The sequence below is a fragment of the Sitophilus oryzae genome, unplaced genomic scaffold (genome assembly GCF_002938485.1).
Source record: "Sitophilus oryzae breed Bouriz unplaced genomic scaffold, Soryzae_2.0 scaffold_556_pilon_pilon, whole genome shotgun sequence".
NCBI lineage: Eukaryota > Metazoa > Arthropoda > Insecta > Coleoptera > Curculionidae > Sitophilus > Sitophilus oryzae.
In genome coordinates, this window is record NW_022147147.1 from 484,435 (window position 1) to 511,851 (window position 27,417).

Sequence of the window (27,417 nt, forward strand, 5' to 3'; positions counted from 1 at the left end):
ATAAATTTTTGGAGATTATTTTCATTTGTAATTTAAAAACATACTTTGTTTGTAATATGGCAACATAAATAGTAGATTAAATCTACAAGAAAGAAAATTGAGCCATTCTCAAAATTTTAGCAAAAAATTGGAAATTTTAAAAGTGAAATAACTCGGTTGTTTTGGATTTATTTGAAAAAACGGTAAAGAGAAAATATTATGTTTCTTTTATCTTTATCTCAAATTCATAGTGTCAACATCAGAGTTAATTCTTTTACAGTCCCTCAGCACACTACATCAAAATATTATAAGAATTGTTTTTCCTATATGGCTCCTACCTTATTAAATAAATTTATAGATGACTTGAGTTTGCCTTTGGCACAGTTTAAAAGTAATGTACGATCTAAAATTGGGATGTCACCATATTTCAATTAATACCTTAGGTTTAGAATCTTAGTTTTATTTTTTTTAATGTAATATTCAGGTTAAGTCTAGAAAACATGTTTTTTTATTAATTTTCATAAGGTGGAGTGGAAGAATGGGTAACACCAAATCTCCAAACTTTTTGTGGAATGTGGATTAATTATTGCCTTCAATTTGTTATATGTTTGTACTTTTTTACATTTGCACAATAAACATTATTTATTATTTATTATTATTATTATTATCGAGATTTACCAGCCTTGAAAATATTTGCACTTATATAAGACTCACCCTGTATAGAAATCAAGGAACTACCCTAATGCAAGGTAAACCAATGCAATGCAAAATCAAATATTGTTAAGAATAAATAATGAACAATAAAGGGGGCCCGCGAAGGCTGGGGCCCCTCTAATAGTTATATATGTTACGGTTAAAGTCCGATGTACGGTTAATGTCGACATTAACATGTTAATGTTTGGGTTAGGTTATGTTTTTGGTGGTTTTGTTGTGTGTTATTCTCGAGATTAACCGGGTAATGTCGACATTAACCGGACATCGGACCTTAACCGTAACATATACAGGGTTGTTCACCGCATACGACACGGAGTATTGTAGCTAAACGATTAGATTTTTACAAATTGTAAGTTTTGGATTCGTTGAAGGACTATCAGAGCTTCAATTTAAAAATATTTTTACAAGATACAGAGTGTCCCAAATAAATAAAAAAATCCAAAGTTGTATTTTTTTAAATGGAACACCCTGTATATTATTGCATTTTTAGTTTCTACGATTTGTATAAAGGTAAATTTGATTAAGGTTTATTACACTTAAACTTTACTGTTTTTGAAATATTTTCAATTTTGTGAAATTGCAGTATAAATTTTAAGGCTGTATTTCTCCGAGGGTATCAAAGTTTTTAATACTAAATATTTACTGAAGTTTATTTATTGATCAGTTATTGTGTTGCAATATTAAAAATTATACTACCTTATACAGAATGTCTAAAAATTTATTTTAAATAATTACTAGCTTTAAACGGCAATAACTTGTTTAATTTAAATAGAACACCCTGTATACTTTATGAGAATCAGATGCACAATTTAATTGTCTATCAAATTGTATTATACCATTTTTTACCTATCCCTTCAAGTTTTCGAAGAAAATGCATTTTCTTATAATTTAGACCTTATTTATCAATATACCCATGGAATATTGACATCATAGTTTTTAAAACAACAAATGTACAAAATGCACAGGCTAGTAATATTATCGTTTTTAGTAAAACGATAATATTAGTAGCTCATTTGTATGCAAAAAGAAAACTATTTAAATCTTTATAAAAGAGTATACCATTAATTAAATATACCACTAGTATTTCCGCCCAAATACTAATTAATTACATACTTAATTGTGTTCTTTAATAAATTATTCTAAATAAATGCGGATTTGAATCAGAAATCAATATAATAATAAGTTATGAAAATGAACGCCTCTGTTATAAATAAGCATTTGTCAAAAAATGAAATATCATTTTTAAGGTGTTTTTTCACCACACTGTCTAATACACATACATAATTCAGTTTGTTAGTATCTGGAGCAATTATTATTAATCAACGCAAACAGTCAATTAATGTAGTTTGAATACTGGAATCATATTAATTGGTCCTCTTTAACAAATATTTAAACAGTTTTTTTTTATTTTTTTTTAATGAAATAAACGAAATATATCGACAATATTAGTATCTGTATTCTTTAGAAATTTGGTACATCTTTAAAAATAATCTAAAATGTCAGTATTCAATGGGTATATTGATAAATGAGTTCTAAATTACAAGAAAATGCATTTTCTACGGAAACTTGAAGAGATGGGTAAAAAATGGTATAATACAATTTGATAGACAATTAAATTGTGCATCTGATTCTCATAAAATATACAGGGTGTTCTATTTAAATTAAACAAGTTATTGCCGTTTAAAGCTAGTAATTATTTAAAATAAATTTTTAGACACTCTGTATAAGGTAGTATAATTTTTATTATTGCAACACAACACAATAACTGATCAATAAATAAACTTCAGTAAATATTTAGTATTAAAAACTTTGATACCCTCGGAGAAATACAGCCTTAAAATTTATACTGCAATTTCACAAAATTGAAAATATTTCAAAAACAGTAAAGTTTAAGTGTAATAAACCTTAATCAAATTTACCTTTATACAAATCGTATAAACTAAAAATGTAATAATATACGGGGTGTTTCATTTAAAAAAATACAACTTTGATATTTTTTATTTATTTGGGACACTCTGTATCTTGTAAAAATATTTTTAAATTGTAGCTCTAGTAGTCCTTCAACGAACCCAAAACTTACAATTTGTAAAAATCTAATCCTTTAGCTACAATACTCCGTGTCGTATGTGGTAAACATCCCTGTATATGGGGTAAGGGGAAAAACGAAATTCTCTATATATTTATGAGCAATTCATCGGCGTACTATAAATAGTTTAAATAACATTACTTACTTGTACAAGAATTTTCATAATACCTAATCAGTTTTTTTTTCAACGTTTTTCCACGTAAATGATACATAATCTTTATAAAAATTAAAAAAGTAAGGAGAAAAGTAATAAAAATTTAATATAAAATCTCGCTATTTTCATCCTATAATGACCACACTGTTTTCCAAGCTCGGTCTACTACCGACCGTTGTAAAAAAATAGGATAAGCATGGAAGGATTCTACCATATCTTCTAAGAATTATAAGTTAAATTTTTAAATTATTTTCATATTCATTAAGTCCAAAATACTGCTACTTCAGTTCTTTAAAAATGCATTAAAAATTTATTCGTTTTTGGACTTGTATGTTTTGCTTTTAGACCGACGATATTATAAATATATAGTTATATCATATTTTTAAAATTTAATTTATTATTTCTAAATCTGTTTGGGTAATATTCAATTCCATTTTCAAAATTTCAAAAAATAAAGGTTGCTATCTCCAGAAATAAATATTTCTTATTTCTGCAAGACGAATATCTGCTATCTCCCTATTGTGTCTGAACAAAATTAACTAACACGCAATATTGAGTTTTATTGGTCCCCAGCAAATAAACTGCTTATTTCTTAATCATATTAACGCATGAAAATACTTCCTACATTTGTACGTATTTTTTTGTACCGTTTTTTTTTGCTCTCCTGTAAAATTAGGAATAATGGAGTAAGCAGTTATCACATTTCACCGACAATATTTTTTAAGTATCTTTTCTACTAACTTTTAAGTAGGTACGCAATTGAGAAATGGCGCTATCTAATAGTGAGAAGGTTACCTGTAGACTTTCTATTTCTAAAAACGTTATAATAATGGATTACTGACGTACTCAACTTTAAAATTTCCTGAAACAAGCAGAATTTTAATTGTTTATATTTTCATCCTATGATAACAAAATATATCAGTATCACAGCGTCAATGATTAATTAATGGACATTATCTTTGCAGCTTTTGATTTGTATTGGGTAAATACATTATTTTATTATCTAAAAAAAGGCTACACACATAAATACATAGAAGTGCCATCTGAAAATTAGATCGGTATCTTTCATTGTAGTGAACGGGACAATCACCCTCTGAGACTATACTTGAACGTTGTTGGTGTGTGTGATAATATACTTAAAATTTGGAAATATGCAGTTTAAAATCATCTTGCTAATTTTCGTTTTGCTAGAACAATGTAAGTAACTAGTTTATTTTTAGTGTAACCATGTTTAATAATCATAGATTCATAACATTCATAACTTTCAAGCGCTATATTTTAATTAAAAGTTATTTGTTGATGTTTGACCATCAAAATCTTAAAAATAATGAAGTTGTCTGGAGATGTCCTTTTTTTTTTGAGATGTCCTACAATACTCATACAGGGTAGCCCATCGAAAACGTTCCGCAAGGCATAACAGCCAGGGTATTTTTTTTCGAAAAATCCAAAAACACGTCAATTTTGTTTGTGAGGGGGACAACTTTTGCTCCAAAAATGATTGCAAAATCTTCAACCCTCTAAGCGGGGGTGTCATCCCCCAACTTTTTTCAAATGGGAAGGGAGGTCAAGTGGCGTCGCAATGAAAAGGACTTTCTATTCTCTATATTTCCTCGCTTCGTTTTTAAAAATCGGTCGAGTCATTTTGAAAATATGAAAGACTGAAATTTGAAAAGTACTTTTTTTGCAAAAAACGCATAAATTGAATTAATTAAAAAAAACTTATCTTATTAATGAAGAAAATGCTGAAAATGTTGCCCGTCAACCTCCATACAGTAATACAAATTATTTTCAACCCGTTCTAGAACATTCTAAAGAACTTGCGGGGTCACTTCGCAACAAACATCAATAATTCGACTTCGCAGGTCTTCTAATGAGGCGGGTGGAGTGCTATACACTTTACTTTTTATGTATCCCCATAGAAAAAAGTTTAAAGGACTCAAGTCGAGTGACCGGGGAGGCCACTCAATTGCACCCCTTCGTCCTATCCACCGAACGGGAAAGTTATTGTTTAAATAATTACGTACATTTTGAGAGTAATGTGGAGGTGCACCGTCTTGTTGAAATATTAGTTCCGCTTTAACGTATCCAGGATTGTTCTCTATGATGTCAGTTAGGGCTGGGTCGATGGTATTTTCCAGTAAATCCAATCACCTGTTAGCTTCCCAGGAAGAAAAAAAGGACTCACAATATAATTTCTAAAAATACCAGCCCACACGTTCAATTTCTTAGGGTTTTGTGTGTGCACCTCGTGAAAAACCCTGGGGTTGTCCTCAGCCCAGTACCAATAGTTGTGCCGATTAACTACACCTTTCAAAAAGAAAGTACACTCTACCTAACCCGATCGTTCATCCTTGTGGCAAGTGAAAAAATGCGTAAACATTTAGAAATAATAAGAAAAAACAGCAAATTGGTCGTAGGAATTTATCCTTATCATTTACTCTGATAAATGTTTAAATAAACTTTTCAAATTTCAATCCTTCATATTTTCTCAATGGCTCGACCGATTTTCAAAAACGAAGCGGGAAAATATAGAGAATAGAAAGCCCTTTTCAATGTGGTACGACTTGACCCCCCTTCCCATTTGAAAAAAAATGGGATATGACACCCCCGCTTAGAGGGTTGAAGATTTTGCAATCATTTTTGGGGCAAAAATTGTCCCCCTCACAAACAAAATTGACGTATTTTTGAATTTTCTGAAAAAAAAAATTACCCTGGCCGTTATGCCTTGCGGAACGTTTTCGATGGGCCACCCTGTATAGTATAATCCTTTATCTTTAATTCCCTTCTTCATTTGTGTAAAAATACCTAGCCAATTTTACATAAAACGTTAAATGCCGAACGCTTATTTTGCTACTTTTTCAGACTAGTAAAATAGACTCTTAAGAATATTTGCACTTATTTAAAACTCAAATCAGTGGCACACATGCTTTTTTTAATATTCTAGTGATAACTCAAATGCACGTCCCTGGTGAATCTGACGGCAGTTTTTTAGCATTAAAATATGTAGCAGTTATAGAACCTTTTACACTCAAAATTTTATTCGAATCAGTAAAAGCCGAGGTAAAAGCACTTGAAAGAAAATTATAAATTGAAAAAAAAAAGATTTTAACCCCCTGTATCTACTAAACAAAAAAAAAGCAGAATCCAACCCTATGTTGATTTAAAAAATAAATCTTACTTTTACGTAGAATTTTTAGAATTTAGAATGAGTGGGAGGGGGGTTAATCACTTCGACCTTACAGATCCATTGTGTCCCCCTTTCTTGAATCATAACTCATCATACAGTCCCAGGGCTTTGACAAAAGCCAGTATCTGGGACGGTTTTATAGAGGGTAGTTCTCCATCTCCAATATCAGTCGTACCAAAATTCATGGCACGAATGGTTGTCGTCTCGGCGCACTCAGTGATGAGGTGTACTGGTGTTTCCCCATCTTCCCCACAGAATCTGCATTCGCCGTTTCTTCTTAGTTTCAATCTACTGAGGTGTTCGTTGAGGAGACAGTGTCCTGTTAAAAACCCCGTGACAATCCGAAGATTGTTCTTACTCAGACCCAGGAAGATCTGTGATTTTTCTTCATCATAAGCCCTCAGAAACTTCTTCGAGTGTCTTAGACCATTGGAAAATTTCCATTCCAGGTTGCGGATGGAATCTTCCAAGTTCTTGAGTTCCGCCTTGAGTTGGTTACCACTTGGAAAGCAGAACGGTTCTGGTTCAGTTAGTGGAGTGTTCGCTGCTTTCCTAGCTAGATTATTTGCTTTTTCATTGCCTTCTATCCCTTGGTGAGCAGGCACCCAGTGTAGGAGGACTTTGTTTTCTTTGCCTAATTTATTCAGCTTCTCTATGCATTCTTTGACCAATTTCGAATTGATTGATACTGAGTTGATCGCCTTTAACGCTGCTTGACTATCAGACAAGATGGCTATTTTTGTTTCCGATAGTTCCTATCCAAGATAAGTTGTACGCATCTCTCGATAGCGTAGATTTCTGCCTGTAGGATACTAGGGTAAGTGCCCATTGGTTCGGAGTAATTAGCTCTCGGCCCAAACACTCCGATCCCTGTTCCCGTATTGGTTTTGGAAGCATCAGTATACCAAGTTATGGTATGGTCTTTTAACTGCTGGGCAAGCGTTTCGCTCTTCCAATCCTTCTTATTGCTCAATACTTAGCCGAGGTAAAAGCACTTGAAAGAAAATTATAAATTGAAAAAAAAAAGATTTTAACCCCCTGTATCTACTAAACTACTAAAAATAAATCTTACTTTTACGTAAGGAATCCCCCACCAGAGATGGCACATGTTTTTTGAAACAACCTGTATGTAGGTAATTGAGAAAATATATATAAATTGAAATTATTCCATATAACAAAAATAAATCTGTGTTCCATTCACTACTTTCTAGTCCTTTAGAAAGTATCAACAAATATTACTCTTATAAAAATATATTTGACAAGTGCATTTTATACCTATATTTTATTTAAAAAATAATGTATATTTCTTTTGACCCACAGTAAATTCAATATAAAATCAGTGATAACTTTATAAACGCTTTAAAAGATGTATAGGTAGATCGTAATAAAATCGTGTATATAAAAGATAATGACTGAAGAAATTGGATAAAAATATAAATAACATGCTTAATACATATTAAGCCTTCTAACGTGGGTGTTTACTATAGTTAAATCACAGCCCCTTTATAACCAGCCTGTCGCATTAAACTCATCTATACATGTATCGATGTACATATTATACATCTACATTTCTATATACAGGGTGGTCCGAACTGTATTCCAGAAACTTCGGCAGCATATTCTGCAGATAAAAATAAGTAAGAATGTACCTATAGATGTATGTCCAAAATGGAGAAACAGGGTGTAGATACAGGGTGTAGAAGTTTCATTTTTATTTCGATTTTTTCCAAGTAATCATATAAGTCAATATTTGGATTAAAATTGGTGTTTGGGAGTTTTTTGACATAAGAAATTTGATTTTGATGTCAATATAGCTCCTACTAGTAGAGGGCGCCACCTACATATTTTTTAACTTGTTTGAAGAGTAATAACTCTTTTCGTCCGTACCTGTATAAAACTACTGAGTAAAAAAATATACATTTAAGACGCTTTTTACATAAAAAAGGTCTCTTGGTAAAAATCGCTACGAGAAATGGTTTTCGAGATATTTGGAACCGAAATTGTCAATACCTGTCATCACTGACATAAATTAAACATATTGACTAAATAGTCATTAGATTGAGATCATAAATTTGAAATGTTTTTGTACCAAAAGTTCAACAAAGACTGTTTTATCATCATTTTTTTGCAGAAAAATATTATTAATTTAAAAAAAAATAAAAATTTCCCAAATTTATTATATCAGTGAAATAACTATCTACTCAACGTGTTTATTTATCTTCAATAATGGCATGTATTGACTATTTCCATTCTAAATATCTTGAGAACGATTGCTCGTAACGATTTTTACAAAGAGATATTTTTACGTAAAAAATCACAGAGATGTAATTTTTTCCTCGGTAGTTTTATACAGGTACGGACAAAAAGGTATTACGCTTCAAAACAGTTAAAACGCATGTAGGTGGCGCCCTCTAGCAGTAGGAGTCATATTGACATCAAATTTCTCATGTCAAAAAACTCCCAGACACCAATTTTCATCTAAATATTGAATATTGACGTTACTTCAGAAATTATTTGGAAAAAATCGAAATAAAAATGAAATTTCTACACCCTGTATCTCCGAAACTAAGCATTTTAGGACCTACATTTATACGAACTTTTTTACCTATTTTTATCTGCAGAATATGCTGCCGAAGTTTCCGGAATACAATTCGGACCACCCTGTATATTCATTTACAGGGTGCTACAAATTCGAGGTTGTAGTAGTTTTAAATAAAAATTTTATTTTTTCCTGTCGTTACTATTTAGAAAATCAAAAAACTAATTGCACATTCCCATAGCCACTTTATTAGGGCTATTTGACAGTATTTTTAAATTTTCAAATTAGCCAATAATTTGTGAGATACAGAGAGGCCAACTCTATTTTTTTGAAATACGGACTTGCATTTATTATTTCAAGTTTTGAAAGAATTCGGTCTCCTGAATACGATGATATGCAACACTTTATACTTTTTTTGTTTTGGGTACCTCAACAACAACAAAACTATTTAATTATTATTTAAGATATTTTCCGTAAGTCCGACTCTGGTTTTTTAAATTATTTAATCTAACTATATTCATCGCAACAATATTGATCAGCGCTAATTAACATTAAATAAGGAAAATCGAGCCAATTGGAAGATTCAAATAAATAATATCCAGGTTAGCAATTTAAAGATATTTTTAACTTTCTTTATTGTGAATTTGAAATCTCAGTGTGTGATCTAATAATATGCATAATATTAATCGTAGTTATTATAAATAAATCAACTTCTACAAACTAGTTTCTTATGCTCTACATATTCGAAAGGGTTACCACCTATGGTTACCACCCTCCCTATTGCATAAATTTATTTTTCGTTCAATTTTATTTATAGCTCTTTGAACATTCTTCTTATATTTCTGAATGCATTTTGTTTTATTCCTTATTGTAAATGTTGAGATATATTGATTTCACTTTTACAACGTCAAGTAATATCCCACCCGGCTTGGCGACAGGTCCAGGAACCTTGCTGGCCATTATACTGCTCTACCATTTCCAATCCATCTTCCGGGGAAAGGTTTTAATTGTTTATGTTATGTTATATTTATTTTATTTTTTATTATTTTATTGCATTTGATTTTCCGTATTCAATTTTTTACCCTACGTCATTGTTAAGTTTGAAAGCTTATCTCTCAATATTGTAACTATGAATAGATTAAATATTTAAAAAAACAAAGCCGGACTTGAAATTAGTTTAAATAAATTGTGTTTAAATGTCCGAAACAAAAAAATATTAATTGTGGCATATCATTGTACTCAGGAGACCGAGTTCTTTCAAAACCTGATATAAAAAATGCAGGTCAGTATTTAAAAAAAATAAGTTGGCCTCTGTATCTCACAAATTATCAGCTAATTTGAAAATCCAAAAATACTGTCAGATAGCTCTAATAAAATTGCTATGAGAATGTGCAATCAGTTTTTTGATTTTCTAAATACTAACGACCTTGGGGCTTTGCTTTAGCCGAACGGGGCTTTGTAGGATCCTATATAGAAATTTGCGTAGACACGTCGCTATCTGTACGCATTTGCACGAGAATACACAAAACAGATGACACCATAAAATATACTACGTTATGTGGCACACAAACACACACAGATACTGAAAAAAAGCGAAGATGGTCAGCTGGTGCTTAAAGGCTGTGATTATACTTAATTGCTCAATCAGTACCGTATGATCGAAAAAAAAACGGGGTCAAAGACAGTTGGTGAATGACAATCGATAAAATTTTGGCGAGGTCAATCTCTAGACGCCATTTACTAAAAATTGACATAAAACTTGTCAAAAATTAACATTATTAATTATTATTATTTCTGGAATTTTAACTCCACCATCTAAAAGTAAATGACGTGTATGGTTTGACCCCACCAAAATTATAATCCATTATCATTCCCCAGACGTTTTTGACGCCGTTTTTTTTCGACCGTATGGTATATGAAGAAAAATATTAGAGAAAAAAATAGATTTAAAGATTCTGTTTACATAAATCCTAGGAGCATTTTTTGACTCCAACTAAATTTTAAACAAAACAGTTAATAGGTTGAGTGGCATCGATGATGTGGGCATCACATAAAAAGCATACTACACAATAAATTAGTATCTAATTTTCTGTACTAACTAATGTTTACCAGGTAGTTAAAGTGCGTATACTTCAATATCAATTAATTAATGTTTTTCAAACGTCAGTTTTATCATTGACAAGATATGTCACTACTAATTGCTCTACTGCAAGAGATAATTTATTCTATTCTGATACATATAATGTTATATCTATTATAACTATGGCTACACTATATTATGTATTTTTAAAAGTACCGTCTTTATTTTAACTTTTCTACATATTTAGATAAATTTTAACTATAGCAATGGACAAAAAATGTAAGAAATGCAAAATAACAGCCATAAGTGGCTATATCACAAATCACAACATAAAAACTAAACTATATACAATTCTAGGTATTTAGAATAATCACTTTATAAACACCTACACTGTAAATTAAAATAAGTTTGGAAATTTCCTGTATTTTGAAATGAAAATCATAAAATATTAATAAAATAATTAGGTATTTAGAAATGCATTATTCTTTTTATTTTTTATTAGATAAATCCAGTCCAATAGATCAATGTACCTGTAAGGATGGTTGTTTATTAGTAATTTATACATCTGGTAAGATCTATATGCAATTTTTATATAAAACCTATTTTATTTTAAACTTTTAATTACAGGAGATGACACGGTCAGTGATATTAAATGCATTAATGAAGAAATTAAATCTTGTCAAGACTACGAAATGAAATATTCTGATATATCATCTTGTACCATGTTACATTCCAATAAAGTACTTGAAAATATTTTTTTAAATCAATATGTAAATCAAAGAGAAGAACGTATCAAACAACTAAATGACGATGAAAATAATGAATCAGATGTGCCACCAAATACATCTCCACCGACTACAGACCCACCGGCTACAGCACCACCGACTACAGCTCCGCCGACTACACCTCCACCGACTACAGACCCGCCAACTACAGTTCCACCGACTACAGATCCCCCCACTACAGCTCCACCGACTACAGCGCCGCCGACTACACCTCCACCGACTACAGACCCGCCAACTACAGCTCCACCGACTACAGATCCTCCCACTACAGCTCCACCAACCACAGCGCCGCCGACTACAGCTCCGCCGACTACAGCTCCACCGACTACAGACCCGCCAACTACAGCTCCACCGACAACAGATCCCCCGACTACAGCTCCACCGACTACACCTCCACCAACTACAGACCTACCGACTACAGCTCCACCAACTACAGCTCCACCGACTACAGAACCACCGACTACAGCTCCCCCAACTACAGCTCCGCCGACTACACCTCCACCGACTACAGACTCGCCAACTACAGCTCCACCGACTACAGACCCACCGACCACAGCTCCACCGACTACAGCTCCACCGACTACAGCTCCACCGACTACAGCTCCACCGACTACAGCTCCGCCGACTACAGCTCCACCGACTACAGACCCGCCAACTACAGCTCCACCGACTACAGACCCACCGACCACAGCTCCCCCGACTACAGCTCCCCCGACTACAGCTCCGCCGACTACAGCTCCTCCGACTACAGCTCCACCGACTACAGTTCCACCGACTACAGCTCCACCGACTACAGCTCCACCGACTACAGCTCCGCCGACTACAGCTCCGCCGACTACACCTCCACCGACTACAGACCCGCCAACTACAGCTCCACCGACTACAGACCCACCGACCATAGCTCCCCCGACTACAGCTCCCCCGACTACAGCTCCGCCGACTACAGCTACTCCGACTACAGCTCCACCGACTACAGCCCCGCCGACTACACCTTCACCGACTACAGACCCACCAACTACAGCTATAACTCAATCAAGTACGAATGAACCGATAACTAAGCCTACAAGTGAGCCTACAAGTGAGCCTACAGGTGAGCCTACAAGCGAGCCTACAAGTGAGCCAACTAAACCTTCAACACCTCAAACTGGTGCAGGTGCAAAACAGAAGTATTATACTAGTCTAATTTTAATTTGCTTAGTGTCAGTCTTCTTCATAAAATTGTAACAAAATTACTTATTAACAAAATGTAATTTTTTGTTCAAATAGGCCTGAGTTAGATATATGACATATGTATGAAACCTCAGTATAATATAAAATAACAACAAATAATTTTTTTATATTAAATTAATACGAATCATTTTTTATAGTTCTCTAGAGCTATAGTCTGTCCAACGAGGGAATAGACAGTGACACCTATAGTAATTTTAATTCGAAAGTGCATCGTTTTTTCTCTCAGTATTTGGATGATTTCTGTCTAAATCGACTCTCCTCTTGCTGGACAGACCTCAGTACAAAAATAATTCAAGTTGTTAGAATTTTTATGAAACATTTTCATGTCTCTATTATTATTTATTTTCCATTGTATTAGATATAAGCCTGTTGTTTTTATATTATCTATTTTTTTTAATAAAATTATATTATGTTTTTAAGAGTCATTTTAATTTTAAATGATCACTGTGTTATAATACCCTTCGATTTAACTTGATCTATCGTTTTATAGATGACTAATTTTATGATATTCAATTGGCGCCAACTTCAAAAATATGTCATTATTTAATTTATCATATTGCCGATAATCCATATTAAGTGCACCCTATTATTATTAGTTACGATTAGGGATTAAGAGCATTGCGAATATATTATTATTTACGGAAATTCCATTTTTTCTCTAGTAGAATTTGAATTACTATAGATTACTTCTTATTTGTCTCGCTTAAAACGCTTTTGTTATGAATGCTAAAAATTCATTATATCTTTTATATTAATAAACGATATATTACTGTCAATATTGTACAATATCTAATCTCTGAAGTATTCGAAATATAATATAGGTAATTATTTAAAATAATAAAATTATATCCGGATTCTTGCCACTTAACTGCTGATATAGAAATTTAATTCTACGCTGTGTTTGTCATAATGTGGATCAACCTGCTCTCACTACCGGTTTCGGATACCTATACTGCAAGAAATTTGTTTTCTAATTTATAATTTGGCTTGCCTGAAAAAAAGCCTTTTACCATCTTTTTACTATCGATAGTTTCGCCTCGGTGGTACGAAAGTACTACCATTGCACGCAGGCAGCTATCTCCCGTTCGGGACTTAATATCTAACGGACACTTTCCGACAAGTCGGAATTAACTATCTCTGCGCTGTGGTTTTCATTTTGTGGATCTGCCCAAGCTCACCTGATGATGGAGTAGGGCTCCGAAACCGGTAGTGAGAGCAGGTTGATCCACATTATGACAAACACAGCGTAGAATTAAATTTCTATATCAGCAGTTAAGTGGCAAGAATCCTGATATAATTTTATTATATACCTATACTGCAAGCAATTTGTTTTCTAATTAATTATTTAAAATAAAAATATTTCTTGGTCATATCATACATATCCGACAATAGTACAAATTTTAGGAATTTTGTTTAAGTGCATACCTAAAGGGCGGTTCACACGCTACGAGAAATGCTAGCAATTAATCGTAACGATCGAATTGTTTCGATTTATCGCTAGGTATGAACAGGACATTGTAGCGATTTATTGGAATTGGAGTTGGATTGGATGATTGATGCTCTCCGGCATCAATTTCTGCGAATCGTAACGATATGTTTGAATGTCTAAACAAGTTGCACCGCATTTCTCGTTACAATTTCGTCCGGTTTATGTTTCCCATTGTTGTTTCATCGAAAAGGTTTATGTGCATAAATCGAATATACAGGGTGGGCCACTGAAAACTTGCAATGGCTATAAATTTTATACCAAAAAAGATATCAAAAAAATAAAAAATACAGTTTCTATAATATCGAGGGGGAATACATATGACGTATTTTTTTAACCATCCCGACCTACCCCTTAGGTGGCACCCCTACTCACTTGAAAATCTTAAATGGCAACACCCTACTTGTGGCGCTTTTTTGGAAAGCCCATGAAAAATGCTAAACGACGATCATAAAGTTTTTAGGGTGAAATCGAAAAACTACCCCTTACACGAAAAATTAGGTGAATATTAATTAAAAAATTGATTTTTTCAGCATAAGTTACAAATTGGGACCCAGCTAAATGAGGCAAATGATGTATTTTTCAAACTACCCCGACCCACCCCTAGGTGCCACCCTCTCACTTCTAATCTCATCAATGCCATTTTGAAACCATTCCATTTTAAAGCTAAAAATAAAAAATGTAGATAATAAAGCCTAACTTGACTACAGCCTAATTTTGGGATAACGCAAATTCTTCCTTATCATCTATTTTTTACTATCAACAAACAGTAATCTTAAAACGGCATATCTTTGCGTTTTTGCACTGTCTTTTATCGATTTTCAATCGTTTGCAAATTTGGTGGTATTTTAAACCTTTATTTAATTAGCTTATTTGAAAGAAAAATGGTTTATACTGTGGAAGAAAGAATTCAAATAGTTTTTCTTTATGGTGCTGAAAGCATGTGCTATTTGAGAACGGCCCGTGCTTTCAATGAGAGAAATCCGGACAAAAACGTAAGTCACTTTTATGTTAGAGATTTGATTCTAAAGTTTCAAGAAACTGGATCGGTCAAAAATAAAAAATATCAGAGCCCAGGGTACTGAATGAAGGCAGATGGAAGTTATTGGTCAGGTATCAGTCAATCCAGAATCATCAACATGCCAGATGGTATCAATCACAGGTATACCTCGAACATCTATCAGAAGAGTATTGAAAATGCACAAATTCCATCCCTACAAAATAAAGATTCTGCAGGAACTTGGCGACGACGATCCAGATAGAAGGATTCAGTTCTGTGCACTAATGACGGAGGAAATTCGAAGGGAACCTTCACTCACTAAAAATATTTGTTTTAGTGATGAGTGCTCATTTTTTTAAACGGAATTGTGAATAAGCAGAACTGCAGATACTGGAGCGATGAGAATCCGCATATTGTTGTTGAAGGATACACCCAACATCCCCAAAAGTTCAATGTTTGGTTCGGAATACTAGGCGATAAAATTATAGGTCCATTTTTCTTCGACGGAAATTTGGCTGGTGATGCTTATGTGGAAATGCTGAACACTGATAGGGCCAGCCATTGTAAATGAGGTTGAAAATCAAAGAGATTTGGAAGGAAATTTAACTCTTAATGAAGACCTCATACACTTTCAGCAAGATGGAACCCCACCGCATTATTCTATTGTCACAAGGCGGTGGTTGGATAAATATTATCCAAGGCAATGGATTGGCAAAAGGGGTCCAATCGAGTGGCCGCCAAGGTCACCTGATCCCACTCCTTTAGACGTTTTCTTGAGGGGTTACACTAAATCCATAGTCTACAAGACAAAACCAGATACGTTGCAAGAATTGCGACAGAGGATAACTGAAGCATGTCGAAATATTCCGAGAGAGACTTTCCAAAAAGTGAGAGAAGAATTTGAAAATCGTTTGTATTTTTGTATGGAACAAAACGGCTGTCATTTTGTGCAAATGTTAAAATAAATTATCATTTTAAATTTCTTTCAAATTGTCACACCTACATTTCTTATCACTACTTACCAGTAATTAAGTCGAAGTCTGTATGACCATCGTTTAGCAATTCCAATTAGCTTTCCAAAGAAGTGTCACGAGTGTGGTATCGCTATCTTGAGATTAGAAGTGAGGGGGTGGCACCTAGGGGTGTGACGGGGTGGTTTAAAAAATACCTAATTTGCCTCATTTAGCTGGGTCCCAATTTGTAACTTGTGCTGAAAAAATCACTTTATTCATTAAGGTCCACCTAATGTTTCGTGTATGGAGTAGTTTTTCAATTTCACCCTAAAAACTTTATGATCATCGTTTAGCCTTTTTCATAGGCTTTCCAAAAATGCGCAACAAGTGGGGTGTCGCCATTTAAGATTTTCAAGTGAGTAGGGGTGCCGCCTAAGGGGTAGGTCGGGGTGGTCCAAAAAATACGTCATATGTATTCCCCCTTGATATTATAGAAACGGTATTTTTTATCTTTTTGATATCTTTTTTGGTTTAAAAATTATAGCCATTGTAAGTTTTCAGTGGCCCACCCTGTATGTATGGCAGACAATTCAAACAGACAAACTCCTCGAGAGTTCTTGAGTAAATTTATAGAACTTTATCGAAGTTTTACCTGTTTGTGGCTTGTTAAAAGTAAAAAATACTTCGAAAGGAATAAATAGGACCTTGCGTATATTGAACTCGTTAACAAATACAAGGAGTTTGATCCCTCGGCAGACAGAAACGCTTTTGTGAAAAAAATTAATGCGTTGCGTACGGTTTATAAGAAAGAACTGTCGAAAGTACTGCAAAAATCGGAAAAATCCGGGGCAAATCCTGCAACCAATCCAACAAACCACACTACTTCTTCCATGGCAAAAGCTATTTTGGAGTCGATATCTAGAGCTCTTGATAACGAAATAAGACAAAACATCGTTGCTATTTATCGTAGTGTGTAAACAGTACTCCACTTTTCCGATTAATTGAACCATAAATTTGTCAATCACATTGTTACGATTTCTCGTAGCGTGTAAACCGCCCTTAAAGTATATACTAGGATGTATTTCAGGAAAATATTTTAACTTGGGGCTCAAAAAAGTTGGCTCAAAAAAGTCTGAGTGGATCGGGATAATTTTTTTTTAAGTGGAAATTTATATTATTGAATTTTTGGCTTCCTTCCAAATCATTTTATATAACCTTAAATATAAGTAAATATATTTCGATATTTTCAGGGATATTAAAATAAATAAATAAAAAATATATATTTTTTAGCCTTTCTTAAAGAAATTATTAAACATACAAGAACTGTCCTGAAATCAAAACTATATTAGGTACCTATTTACTTTAGATAGTCTACATCTACAAAATTTACAAATAGTTTTGTTTTTTTACATCAGAAGGCGTCAAGATACATCCATCAAAACGCTGAGTAATTTTTTAATACTGATTCATATTTCAAAAAGAATAATAAAGATTTTATCACAAAATCATTAAAAAAAATAATACAATATACGACTTCAAAAAGCCAACGGAATATGTACATCTTTTAATAAAAATTGATTACCTATATTATATTATAATATATTTTATTTCTATTAAGTACGTCAATAGACGAAAATAAAGATAATAAAACAAAATTTAAAAGCTTAACCCTTTATTTTTAATTTTACATGAATATTTTTAGCGCTTTTTTATATACTAAAAATATTAACGAGACGCTGCTGAGTTTTCGGTGAAGTCCCGTTTTATGACCACAGATCAATGACTAAAGGTAAAAAAAAAAATACAAGGATGTATCACACCTGCCACCAAATTGTTATCATACCACCAAACAGTGCCGTGGTACACATTTTTCTTAACATTGCCGCTTGAAGAGATATGTATATTTTTGATGAATGTTTTGACTAAGCCTATGGTGTATGCGGTGGTATCATCTGGTATCATACTAGTTATACCAATGATTAAAGAATTCAAGGACAAATAACACACGAGAGCAAATTGTTACCATGTCACGAAACAGTGCCGTGGCACATATTTTTCTTAACTTAGCTGTTTGAAGAGATATTTATATTTTTTAATAATTGTTTTGACTACGCCTATGGTGAATACGGTGGTATCATACTAATTAATTACGAAAAAAAACGTATTAAAATGTTAACAAAAGGTACAAAACTAGTATCGACGTATAGCACACATCAAGTACATATAATATCAGAAAAATAATTATCGAATTTAATAAGAAAACTAAGAAAACGCTAAAAAGGTGGAGCGGACTGTTTATTTACCTATGAAACGTCACTCCTGGCTCTTTCTTATCGCTGCGGCTTTTACATTTGAAAGCTAAACAACTATTTATAATCGCCATTGTAATAAAGTTTATGCAAAGTTCACTATACACAAACTATTAAATATCGCTAAAATTGTCGCTAATGATCAGCTGATGACTCATTCGTCACCATCAAAAAAATGGCGTCAAATGTCACAAATTCTGCTGCAGCCCGTATATGGGCGTTACATGTCCTTATATTCTTTAGTCATTGAGTTATACGAAAAAAAAAAACGTATTAAAATGTTAACAAAAGGTACAAAACTAGTATCGGTACAGATCGACGTATAGCATAAATATCAAGTACATACATATAATATCAATCAGAAAACTATTCACCATTGTAATGAAGTTTATACACAGTTCACTACAATTCACTACAACACACAAATTATTAAAAATCGCTAAAATTGCCGCTGACGACCAAGGCTGACGACCAGCTGATGACTCGTCGTTACAACCAAAAAAATGGCGTCTGACATTACAAATTCTGCTACAGCCCGTATTGGGCGTTACGTCCTCCCAGAGAAATAGATCACAACCACTTCCATACACAACTTCCATATCTCTGCGTCCTCCCCATGGTACAAAGAATACAAGGTATGATCGATAGCGGCTCCAATTTCGTTCAGTTCGCGCATACCACCTGTGACGTCACTATGAAAATAATGAATAAATAAAAAATAAAGAAAGTTGACAGGAGATCTGCATTTTTTGGGGTTATGGTTAAGAATTGTTTATTTTTAAGACTTTCTAGTTCATTTAATTTAATAATTACTAAAAGCAGCAGTTCCAAAAATATATTTAAAAATAATAATTACCTATTAACATGGATTTGGTCGATAATAGCCTTAGGTAAGAATACTAAATTTATTTCTATATTCGGTATAAAATTGTTTATTAGGTTTTTAGTTTGCGATGTTTATGGTAAATAATTTTCATGTTCATTGCCTCTGAATTCACATGAGGACAGAGATGAGGTTATCTATGGAAAAGTAACCACAAGAGGAATTATTACATCATTTAAAAAATGCTGGGAAGTTTATTGTTTCCCATCGAAAAGTAGAAAATGCCAATGCAGATGAACGTATTGTAATTGTGATAGAAGTAATTCCAAGGGTGAAGTTTATTATAATTAGTGACCTGTGCTTTTTTTTATATGTAGATGTTTCAGGTTTTGAGAATAAATTGGTTGAACGACACCCAAAATTTAGATGAAGTATTTGCATACCCAGAATATGCCCATCGAGGATTATATTATAGCTCAAATTTCCTTTAATGGTAGACAATTACTCAATGCAAATTAACTTTTTAAGTGACTGAAATATTAAATAGTTTACAATATGGTACATCACTAAAAATATATTACTTTTAGGTACAATTAGGACCCGATACATTTCAAAAAGTAGAATATTATTTTATATTAAATGAGGTATTGTACCGATTGTACCAACAATCAATTTATATTAATAACGGAGATTAAAAAATGACAGAATAAATAGTTCTTTTTTTTATACTACAAAAATAAACTATAGAATACAACAGTATTTAAAAAAAAAAAAAAGTTATGTCCCGGCCATAGACAAACTAACAAAAGCAAGACTTTTCAAAGGATTGAGGAAGTCGAATTATTGTTTTTGCGCTGGCCAGTTGAGTCAGAAATCATTGCGCAGTCGCACTCGTCCAACCTAACCTAAATAAAACGAAAAACGTTTTTGCCTTGAACGAACTGTTGAATTCCTGATTTTGCGTTTTGTTTGGTTATTACTATTATTCTATTAGCGTACAAAACGAAAACAAATAATTTAATACATTTTACATTTATGAAGAACATAATAATTACTGTGATTATACATATTATTGTGATTACATCGCTAACGTAGACAAAACGAAGGTCCTACAAATTGACTGTAAGTTATAAGAATCTCTATCTTTTTAATCTTTTTATGATTTGAATTTTCGTGCTTTATATTTTATAATAGACTCGAAATGTTAATATTTTTGCAAATTCTTGTGAAAATGTGAAGTTTATGTTTTTGTTTTATATTTGAAAAAGTTGTATATTTTTAAGATGTTTCTTGTTGTTCCTATTATTAATATTATAATATACATAATTATTTTTTTGTACCTTTTGAAGAATGCTTTTATTTCGTTTACCATAACTGTTGTTTTTTTATCATCTTTTTTGTTATTTTAATAAGAGGAATACGTTTTCGTTTATTTAACTTTTGTTTTTATATCTATTATGTCCAGAAATTATTGTTTATTTTACCGATGGAAATAAATTTATTTGATTTTAATAAACGCTTTTTAATTAAACATCCTTGTCTAAAAGGCTACTACAAAATACATAATCCACAGAATATACTAACGAAAAAGAAGCCCAAGTTCCTTGTAATAAATCGGTTCCATTTTCGTAACGCCATCTCTCGACATAGCTGACATTATAGGTTAGCCAAAGGGGTGCGGGGCCGGGGGGAATTGTAAAATACACTTTTTTATTTTAATTATTTTTATTCGCTATTTGCAATTTTATTTTTAAAACATATTATGTGAAACAATCACATAATATGTCTTAAAAATAAAATTACAAACAGGAAACAAAAGGAATTAAATAATCTGAAAATCTACAAAGTTTATTGATAAAAAAGTTAGGCTATGCAAATTGATAAGTATATTAAGTATAACCTCTTTGGTATAACATTGTTAAACAAACATTAACAAATCATAACATATCAGATCATAGAACTAAAAAAAGTACTATTACATAAAACCAGGTGATACAATACTTCAAAATTAATTATAACATAATATCAAAACCGAAAAATCAAACTGCAAACACAACCACACTTATCACAACAGAAATTAACACACACTACCGCGGCAAATGTTCAAGAAAGACTGATCATTCATTCTGATTGGTCCTGTCCTGTCGTAGCTCACGTCGTATTGTCGGTAAGCAAAATCCCTGTCCAAAAATTTTGACGATCAGCGCCATCATCCGTCATAATTGTGAAACTTTTGCTGGAACCATTTTTAATATTTCACTTACATGGCCCTGACATAATCCATAAGTAAACCGTCCCCGTCTAAAAGGCCAGTTGACGCAAGCGCGGTAATAAACTCTTATCAAACTTGTTACCGTTTTGCAGTACAGCGTTGACGCGTCTTGCTTTAGTTAGTTTGTCTATGGTCCCGGCCGAGTTTCGAACTCCGGTCTCTTGCTTTCTAACCCGACTCCTTACGCACATTCAATGACGGTATACGCACATTCAATGACGGTATATAAACAAAAAAACAGGTTTATAAGAATATCTTGACGATTTGAACTGGCGCGCGGAGCGTGCTGACCAATAGCGCCTGTTATCACCTGTGACGTAGCGACCAACCTGCGCAATATCATACCTTGTATTCTTTGTACCATGCGTCCTCCCTGTATTCTTTAGACATTGCCACAGATAACAATTTTCTGTATTGCCACATCTTGTGCTACATCTACCGACATATTGGTGAAGTTACTTAATTATCGAAAACTGTAAATTAACATCTGTTAACTGTCAGCTGTATTTATTATTTTATGCTGTCAGCGGCTGTCAGCGTCAGTGTCAGTGACAAGATTGGACAAGATATTTTGAGGTTGTGTTGCTTTGTTTTTGTCCATGGTTTTTGTTGATTGAGCAAATTGAATTTTGAATTACGATTTGGGGCATGAAAAATTAATTAGAACTATGATCTTATAACATTTTTAACATTGGCGATCTAGTATTTTTTATAATATTTCTGTGCAACACTAATCTTAAACCCCTAAGATGACATCCTTATTTGATCAGTTCGAACAGGCATCAGTAAAGACAAAAAACGCAAATCTCACATCTGCTCAATTGGTAAGTTTGTATTTAATCAACTATTTTACTAAATATTTCTCAGTATATAAAATATTGTGTAAATTTGAATTTTACCAAAATGTATTAACGGTGTTTGATATTTTCGTCAGATCAGTGTACTTTCCTATATTTTAATATATTTGAACTTTCAGAGCAATCTGGGATATATCAATGTCACAATGGATCAAGAGATTCCGATTTTTACTAAATCTAAGAAAGAATTTTCACCATTAGATAAGATAACACATGTAGCTATATCCAATAAATTTATGGTAGTCGTTATGGCCAACAATGTTCTTTTTAGAATGAATTTGCATAATCCCATGGAAAGAGGTGGTAGGTATCATCAGTTTTAATATTTTTAATGGGAATCTGTCTAGACCAACAGCCATAGGAATATTAATTACCTATTAATAAGATTTATTAACAAAATTTTCTATACTAAAATTAGCGAATGTTATTGCTACTTATTAGTGTAAATATTCCCTTTATAATTCCCATAATCCTTGTTATAATTTTAAATCATTATATTAAAAGATAGTTACTTTATTCTCTTTCTAAAGAAGTGTAGCATATTTAATAATTTTACATTGTTCGTTTTTAGAAATCACATTGTCCAAATACACTCAGAACAAATTAGCCAACATATTCTTGGATCCAACTGGTAATCATTTGTTATTGACGTTTACTCCAAAAAATGCAAAGGTTGATAGTCCAGAACTGATGTATTTATCTCGAAAATCTGATAAATTGAAATCTACTACAAAGGTAGGTATATTAGCTATTATGTTTGTGTATAATGTGAAACAGAATGATATTATAAGACATTTTAAGACTTACCTGGATTGAAAGGGATCTATAAGAAATATAAGATCAGTTTATTTTTATTTAGCATTTTCAAAAAATTAAGATCATATTTGAACTTGAATAAAAATAACCTAAACCTACAATTTATCCTGTACAGTTTTCTGTAATGTTAAACAAATTGTGGTACATTAAACCAAATTAAAATTGTGTATGAAAATTTTGCAGGGTGTGACAAAATTAATATTAAACATTGGTACCACACCCCTCAGATCAAATATTAATACATAGGAATTCTTTATTTGAGACCATATACTTATAAAAGAATGTACTGGAGGTACTGCTTAAATTCTTGTCTTAATATTGAAGGATGGATATAGAATTTCAATGCACTTTTCACATAAATCTATTCTTGGATCGTAGGAAGTTTCCTGTGCTTGGTCAAGGCTGTGAGCACTTTGATTGGAGAGTTCCAAATCATATGTTTTGTTTTATTTGAAATTGAGGGTTAAAGAGGTTCAAATAATTGAATTAATTCAAATTACAAAAATTGGAAGTTTTTTACACTCAGATGCAAAAAAAACGCAAAGGAGAAATTTTTAGTCAAATTGAAAGTGTCATATTTTTGTTTTTTTTTCATGATTTTTTTAGCAAGCTTTTATAATAATATCAACTTTAATTCGTAAACTCAGTTTTTTATAAACTTTAGTATTTGGCATATTATACAGGGTTAATCGATAGGGTTGCATTTTACCTTAACTTTAAAACACCCTGTGCAATAATTTCGTGTGTAAATTTTCCAAAAATGTAATTTTAACGTCAGAACCATGACTCCTGACCATTTTATTTTTTGATTCATGTAAAAACATGCTTTGGTTAATTTTTTAAAAGCGAAATAAACTGATCACGATCAATTTGCAATTTTTCCAATTATCATTACTTTTTGATGTAATTTTTTAATATAACGAGATGGTTTTGGTGACTATTGTCGTAAAGTCATAATACGCTGTATTGGATAATCTACAGTAAATTAAAAAAAAACGTTAAAGATTAACGATACAGCCCCAGTTTTAATCAACATTAATAACGATAACAGAACTAACGATATTAAAGAAAACATCTGTAATACTTAATTATACAAACAAAAAAAAAATGTAAAAAATACCTTGATACTTTCTAATGCCGCCCTTGGTTGCTATAACTGCCTGTATAGGTCCGTTTATACTATCATTGAGGTTGCATATATTATATTGCGTTATGTTTTTCCATTCTTCTTTAAGGACCAAGCAAAGTTCATTTAATGAAGCTGGTACCGCTTCACGACCTCTAACCCTTCTTCCAAGCATTTCCCAAACGTCGAACATTATGGGCAGTTCATAGTAGTAAATAGTTCACAATAACCATCAAAGCCGCCTTGTCATATTGAAAAATAACTTCAAAAAGAAATGATAATTGAAAAAGCTTCTAGAAATTAACCAAGGCATGTATTGACATGATCCAAGAAACAAAATGCTCAGGAGACATGGTTCTGTAAAAATAACAAAAATATAGCACTTTAAATTTGACCAAAAATTTCTCCGTTGCGTTTTTCTGAGTGTATTAATTATTTTGAAATCAATTATTACGTTTAAGAACGCAACATTATTAAAATGTTACAATATTTTCATTGTATCCAACATGTTCTATTCAACTTTTGATCAAAAGTCTGCATATATCTGATTTTAATGTTTATTTTGTTTTTATCTGTTACAAAGACATTTTTTTGCTATGCTTTTATAGAATAACTCTTGCGTGTACCAGCGACTTCGTTCGCGTCGAATTAATCATTTGTAATGGTGATGATAAAGAATTTCCATTAACATACAAACTGGATAAAATTTTCTCACATTTATGTCAGCATGAGAAAAAACAATATGGCGATATTATTATATAACTTTGTAATATTTGAGGGGTAGTTTCATCTCGTTGGAATTTGACATTCGAAAAATCCGTTTGCTTTCCAATCCGTTGCAAAAATATGCTTTTTGCGTCAAGCAGTTTAAGCAGAATCGTGGTTAATCAATTACCCAACTTTTTGAAACACCCTGTATGCTTTTTTCAAAAATTTCAAATTATGTAAAAAAACAAAATAAATTAGGCATGTCCAAGCGTTTTCCTGAAAGACTAACCGTTTTTTAAATAACAAATATTGTAATACTTGAGGGGGGATTTGTAATATTTAAATTTCACCCTCTTGGAATTTGAGATTCGAGAAACCCCTCCTTATCGAACCTCTACACCCTACAGTCAATCCGTTTGCCAAAAATCAGCTTTAAATGTCAAGCAGTTTAAGCGGAATCGTGATTACTCAATGGTTATATTTTATGAAACACCCTGTATAAATTTATAAAAAATTTTAAAATATGTAAAACAATAAAATAAAATATACGTGTTTAAGAGTTTTTCTGAAAAACTCACCGGTTTTTAAATAAAAAATATTTAAATATTTGAGGGATAGTTTCACCCCCTTAGAATTCGAGTTTCGAAAAATCTCTTCTTATCGAACCTCTACACCCTAGAGTCAATTTGTTTTCCAAAAATCAGCTTTTTACGTCAAGCGCTTTAAGCAGGATCGTGATTAATCAATGACCCGATTTTTCGTAACACCCTGTATACATTTTTAAAATATCTTAAAATATTTAAATATTTTTTTTTCGGAAACTTGACCGTTTTTTAAATAAAAATATTGTAATGTTTGAGGGGTGGTTTCACCCTCTTGGAATTGGAATTTTGAAAAATCCGTTCTTATCGAACCTCTGCATTTGAGCAGGATCGTGATTAATCAGTATGTCAGTCACTTAAGGATTTTATAGATTAGTATAGATTCGGTGATTACTGAATGCATCCTTACTAAAATTGAGTTTTTTTACTACATATATACTAGTAGGGCCCGTGTATGAATAACTATTATTCTCAGTTAAAAAGTATACTTGATTTAGTGTCATTTTGCTTTTTCTAGTTTCGTGGCAGTGAAATAACTGCAGTGGGCTGGAATCAAACAAACGAATCAATTGCAACCACTGGTTTGATATTACTTGGTGAGTAGACAGATGTATGCCATGATACAAAGAAAACGAGGTATGATATTGCGCATGTTGGTCACTACGTCATAGGTGATATCGACACCATTGGTCGGGACGCTTTTTATTAGTGGCAATTGAACAATATGGATTTACTTGTATGGCGTAGTGACGTCACAAGTGATATGCGCGAACTGAACGATATTAGGTTTGTTCTCACAGCTGTAAGAAACATATTTCCAACAGATAATCATGCGCAATAGGGTAAAACGCATTCGCACAGAAATTTTTGATTGGTTTCCAACCAACAGTACGCTGTTCACACAGAAAATTCACTATCAACCTAGACAGACACAGACCTAGAAGAGCTGATGGAGGAACGGGTCAGGCCCAAGAATCAAAATTACAAAACATTAAAAAGAATAAAACCAAAAACATTAAAAGATGTCTTTGGTTAATTCCCTGTTTGTTTTCTTCTTTATTCGGTATTGCCCTTGTTTGTATTATTCTTCTCTTATTCTTCTTCTTCCTTCTTCATACTAGGCGAATCGCCTGTTTGGTTTCGTCGTCTCTACCGGTCAGACTGACAAGTTGTCGCTCCATCGTTTTCGTGGACGTCCTAAGCTTCCGCGACCTAGCGGTGATTTGTCGCGTGCAACTCTCACTATCCTTCTGTTGTCCATTCTGCTGATATGGTCGTTCCATTCTTCCTTTCTGCTGAGTACCCACTTATTTACATTTTCCACCTTGCACGCTCTTCTTATGCTTTCATTTCTCTCCCTGTCCAGAAGCGTCTTTCCAGCTATTCTGCGTAGTACTCTCATTTCGGTTGTTTCTAGTAGTTGTTTAGTTTTCGCTGTATCTGGTCGAGTTTCTGCAGTGTATGCCATTATTGGTCGTACCGTTGCCTTGTAAATTCTCGCTTTAGTCTCCACCTCAATGTTTTTATTTCGCCATATTGTATCATTCAGGCATCCTGCTATTCTGGTTGCCTTCGTTGTCCGTTCTCGCACCTCCGCTTCTACATCACTATATCCTGAGATTTCTATGCCTAGATTTTTTTTTTTAGAATTTAGAATGAGTGGGAGGGGGGTTAATCACTTCGACCTTACAGATCCATTGTGTCCCCCTTT

At 32.7% G+C, this 27,417-nt stretch overlaps 2 protein-coding genes across 3 annotated transcripts in view; both read left to right on the forward strand.

The window, feature by feature from the left end:
- Positions 1 to 3,969: 3,969 nt before the first annotated feature.
- Positions 3,970 to 13,169, forward strand: LOC115887215 (vegetative cell wall protein gp1-like). Its single transcript, XM_030906582.1, has 3 exons — positions 3,970 to 4,130; positions 11,242 to 11,307; positions 11,367 to 13,169. Exons 1-3 carry the CDS (start codon positions 4,085 to 4,087, stop codon positions 12,746 to 12,748), a joined length of 1,494 nt encoding a protein of 497 aa, XP_030762442.1. The 5' UTR covers positions 3,970 to 4,084; the 3' UTR covers positions 12,749 to 13,169.
- Positions 13,170 to 22,141: 8,972 nt separating this feature from the next.
- Positions 22,142 to 27,417, forward strand: part of LOC115887211 (vacuolar protein sorting-associated protein 18 homolog) — a 36,571-nt gene continuing 31,295 nt past the window's right edge. Inside the window, exons 1-4 of one of the 2 annotated variants that reach the window (XM_030906573.1) lie at positions 22,142 to 22,421; positions 22,574 to 22,757; positions 23,026 to 23,189; positions 26,224 to 26,302. In XM_030906573.1, coding sequence (XP_030762433.1) covers positions 22,347 to 22,421; positions 22,574 to 22,757; positions 23,026 to 23,189; positions 26,224 to 26,302 — 502 coding nt within the window. In that variant the 5' untranslated portion in view covers positions 22,142 to 22,346. The remainder of the gene's footprint in view (positions 22,422 to 22,573; positions 22,758 to 23,025; positions 23,190 to 26,223; positions 26,303 to 27,417) is intronic. The other variant, XM_030906574.1, reaches the window with a different exon arrangement.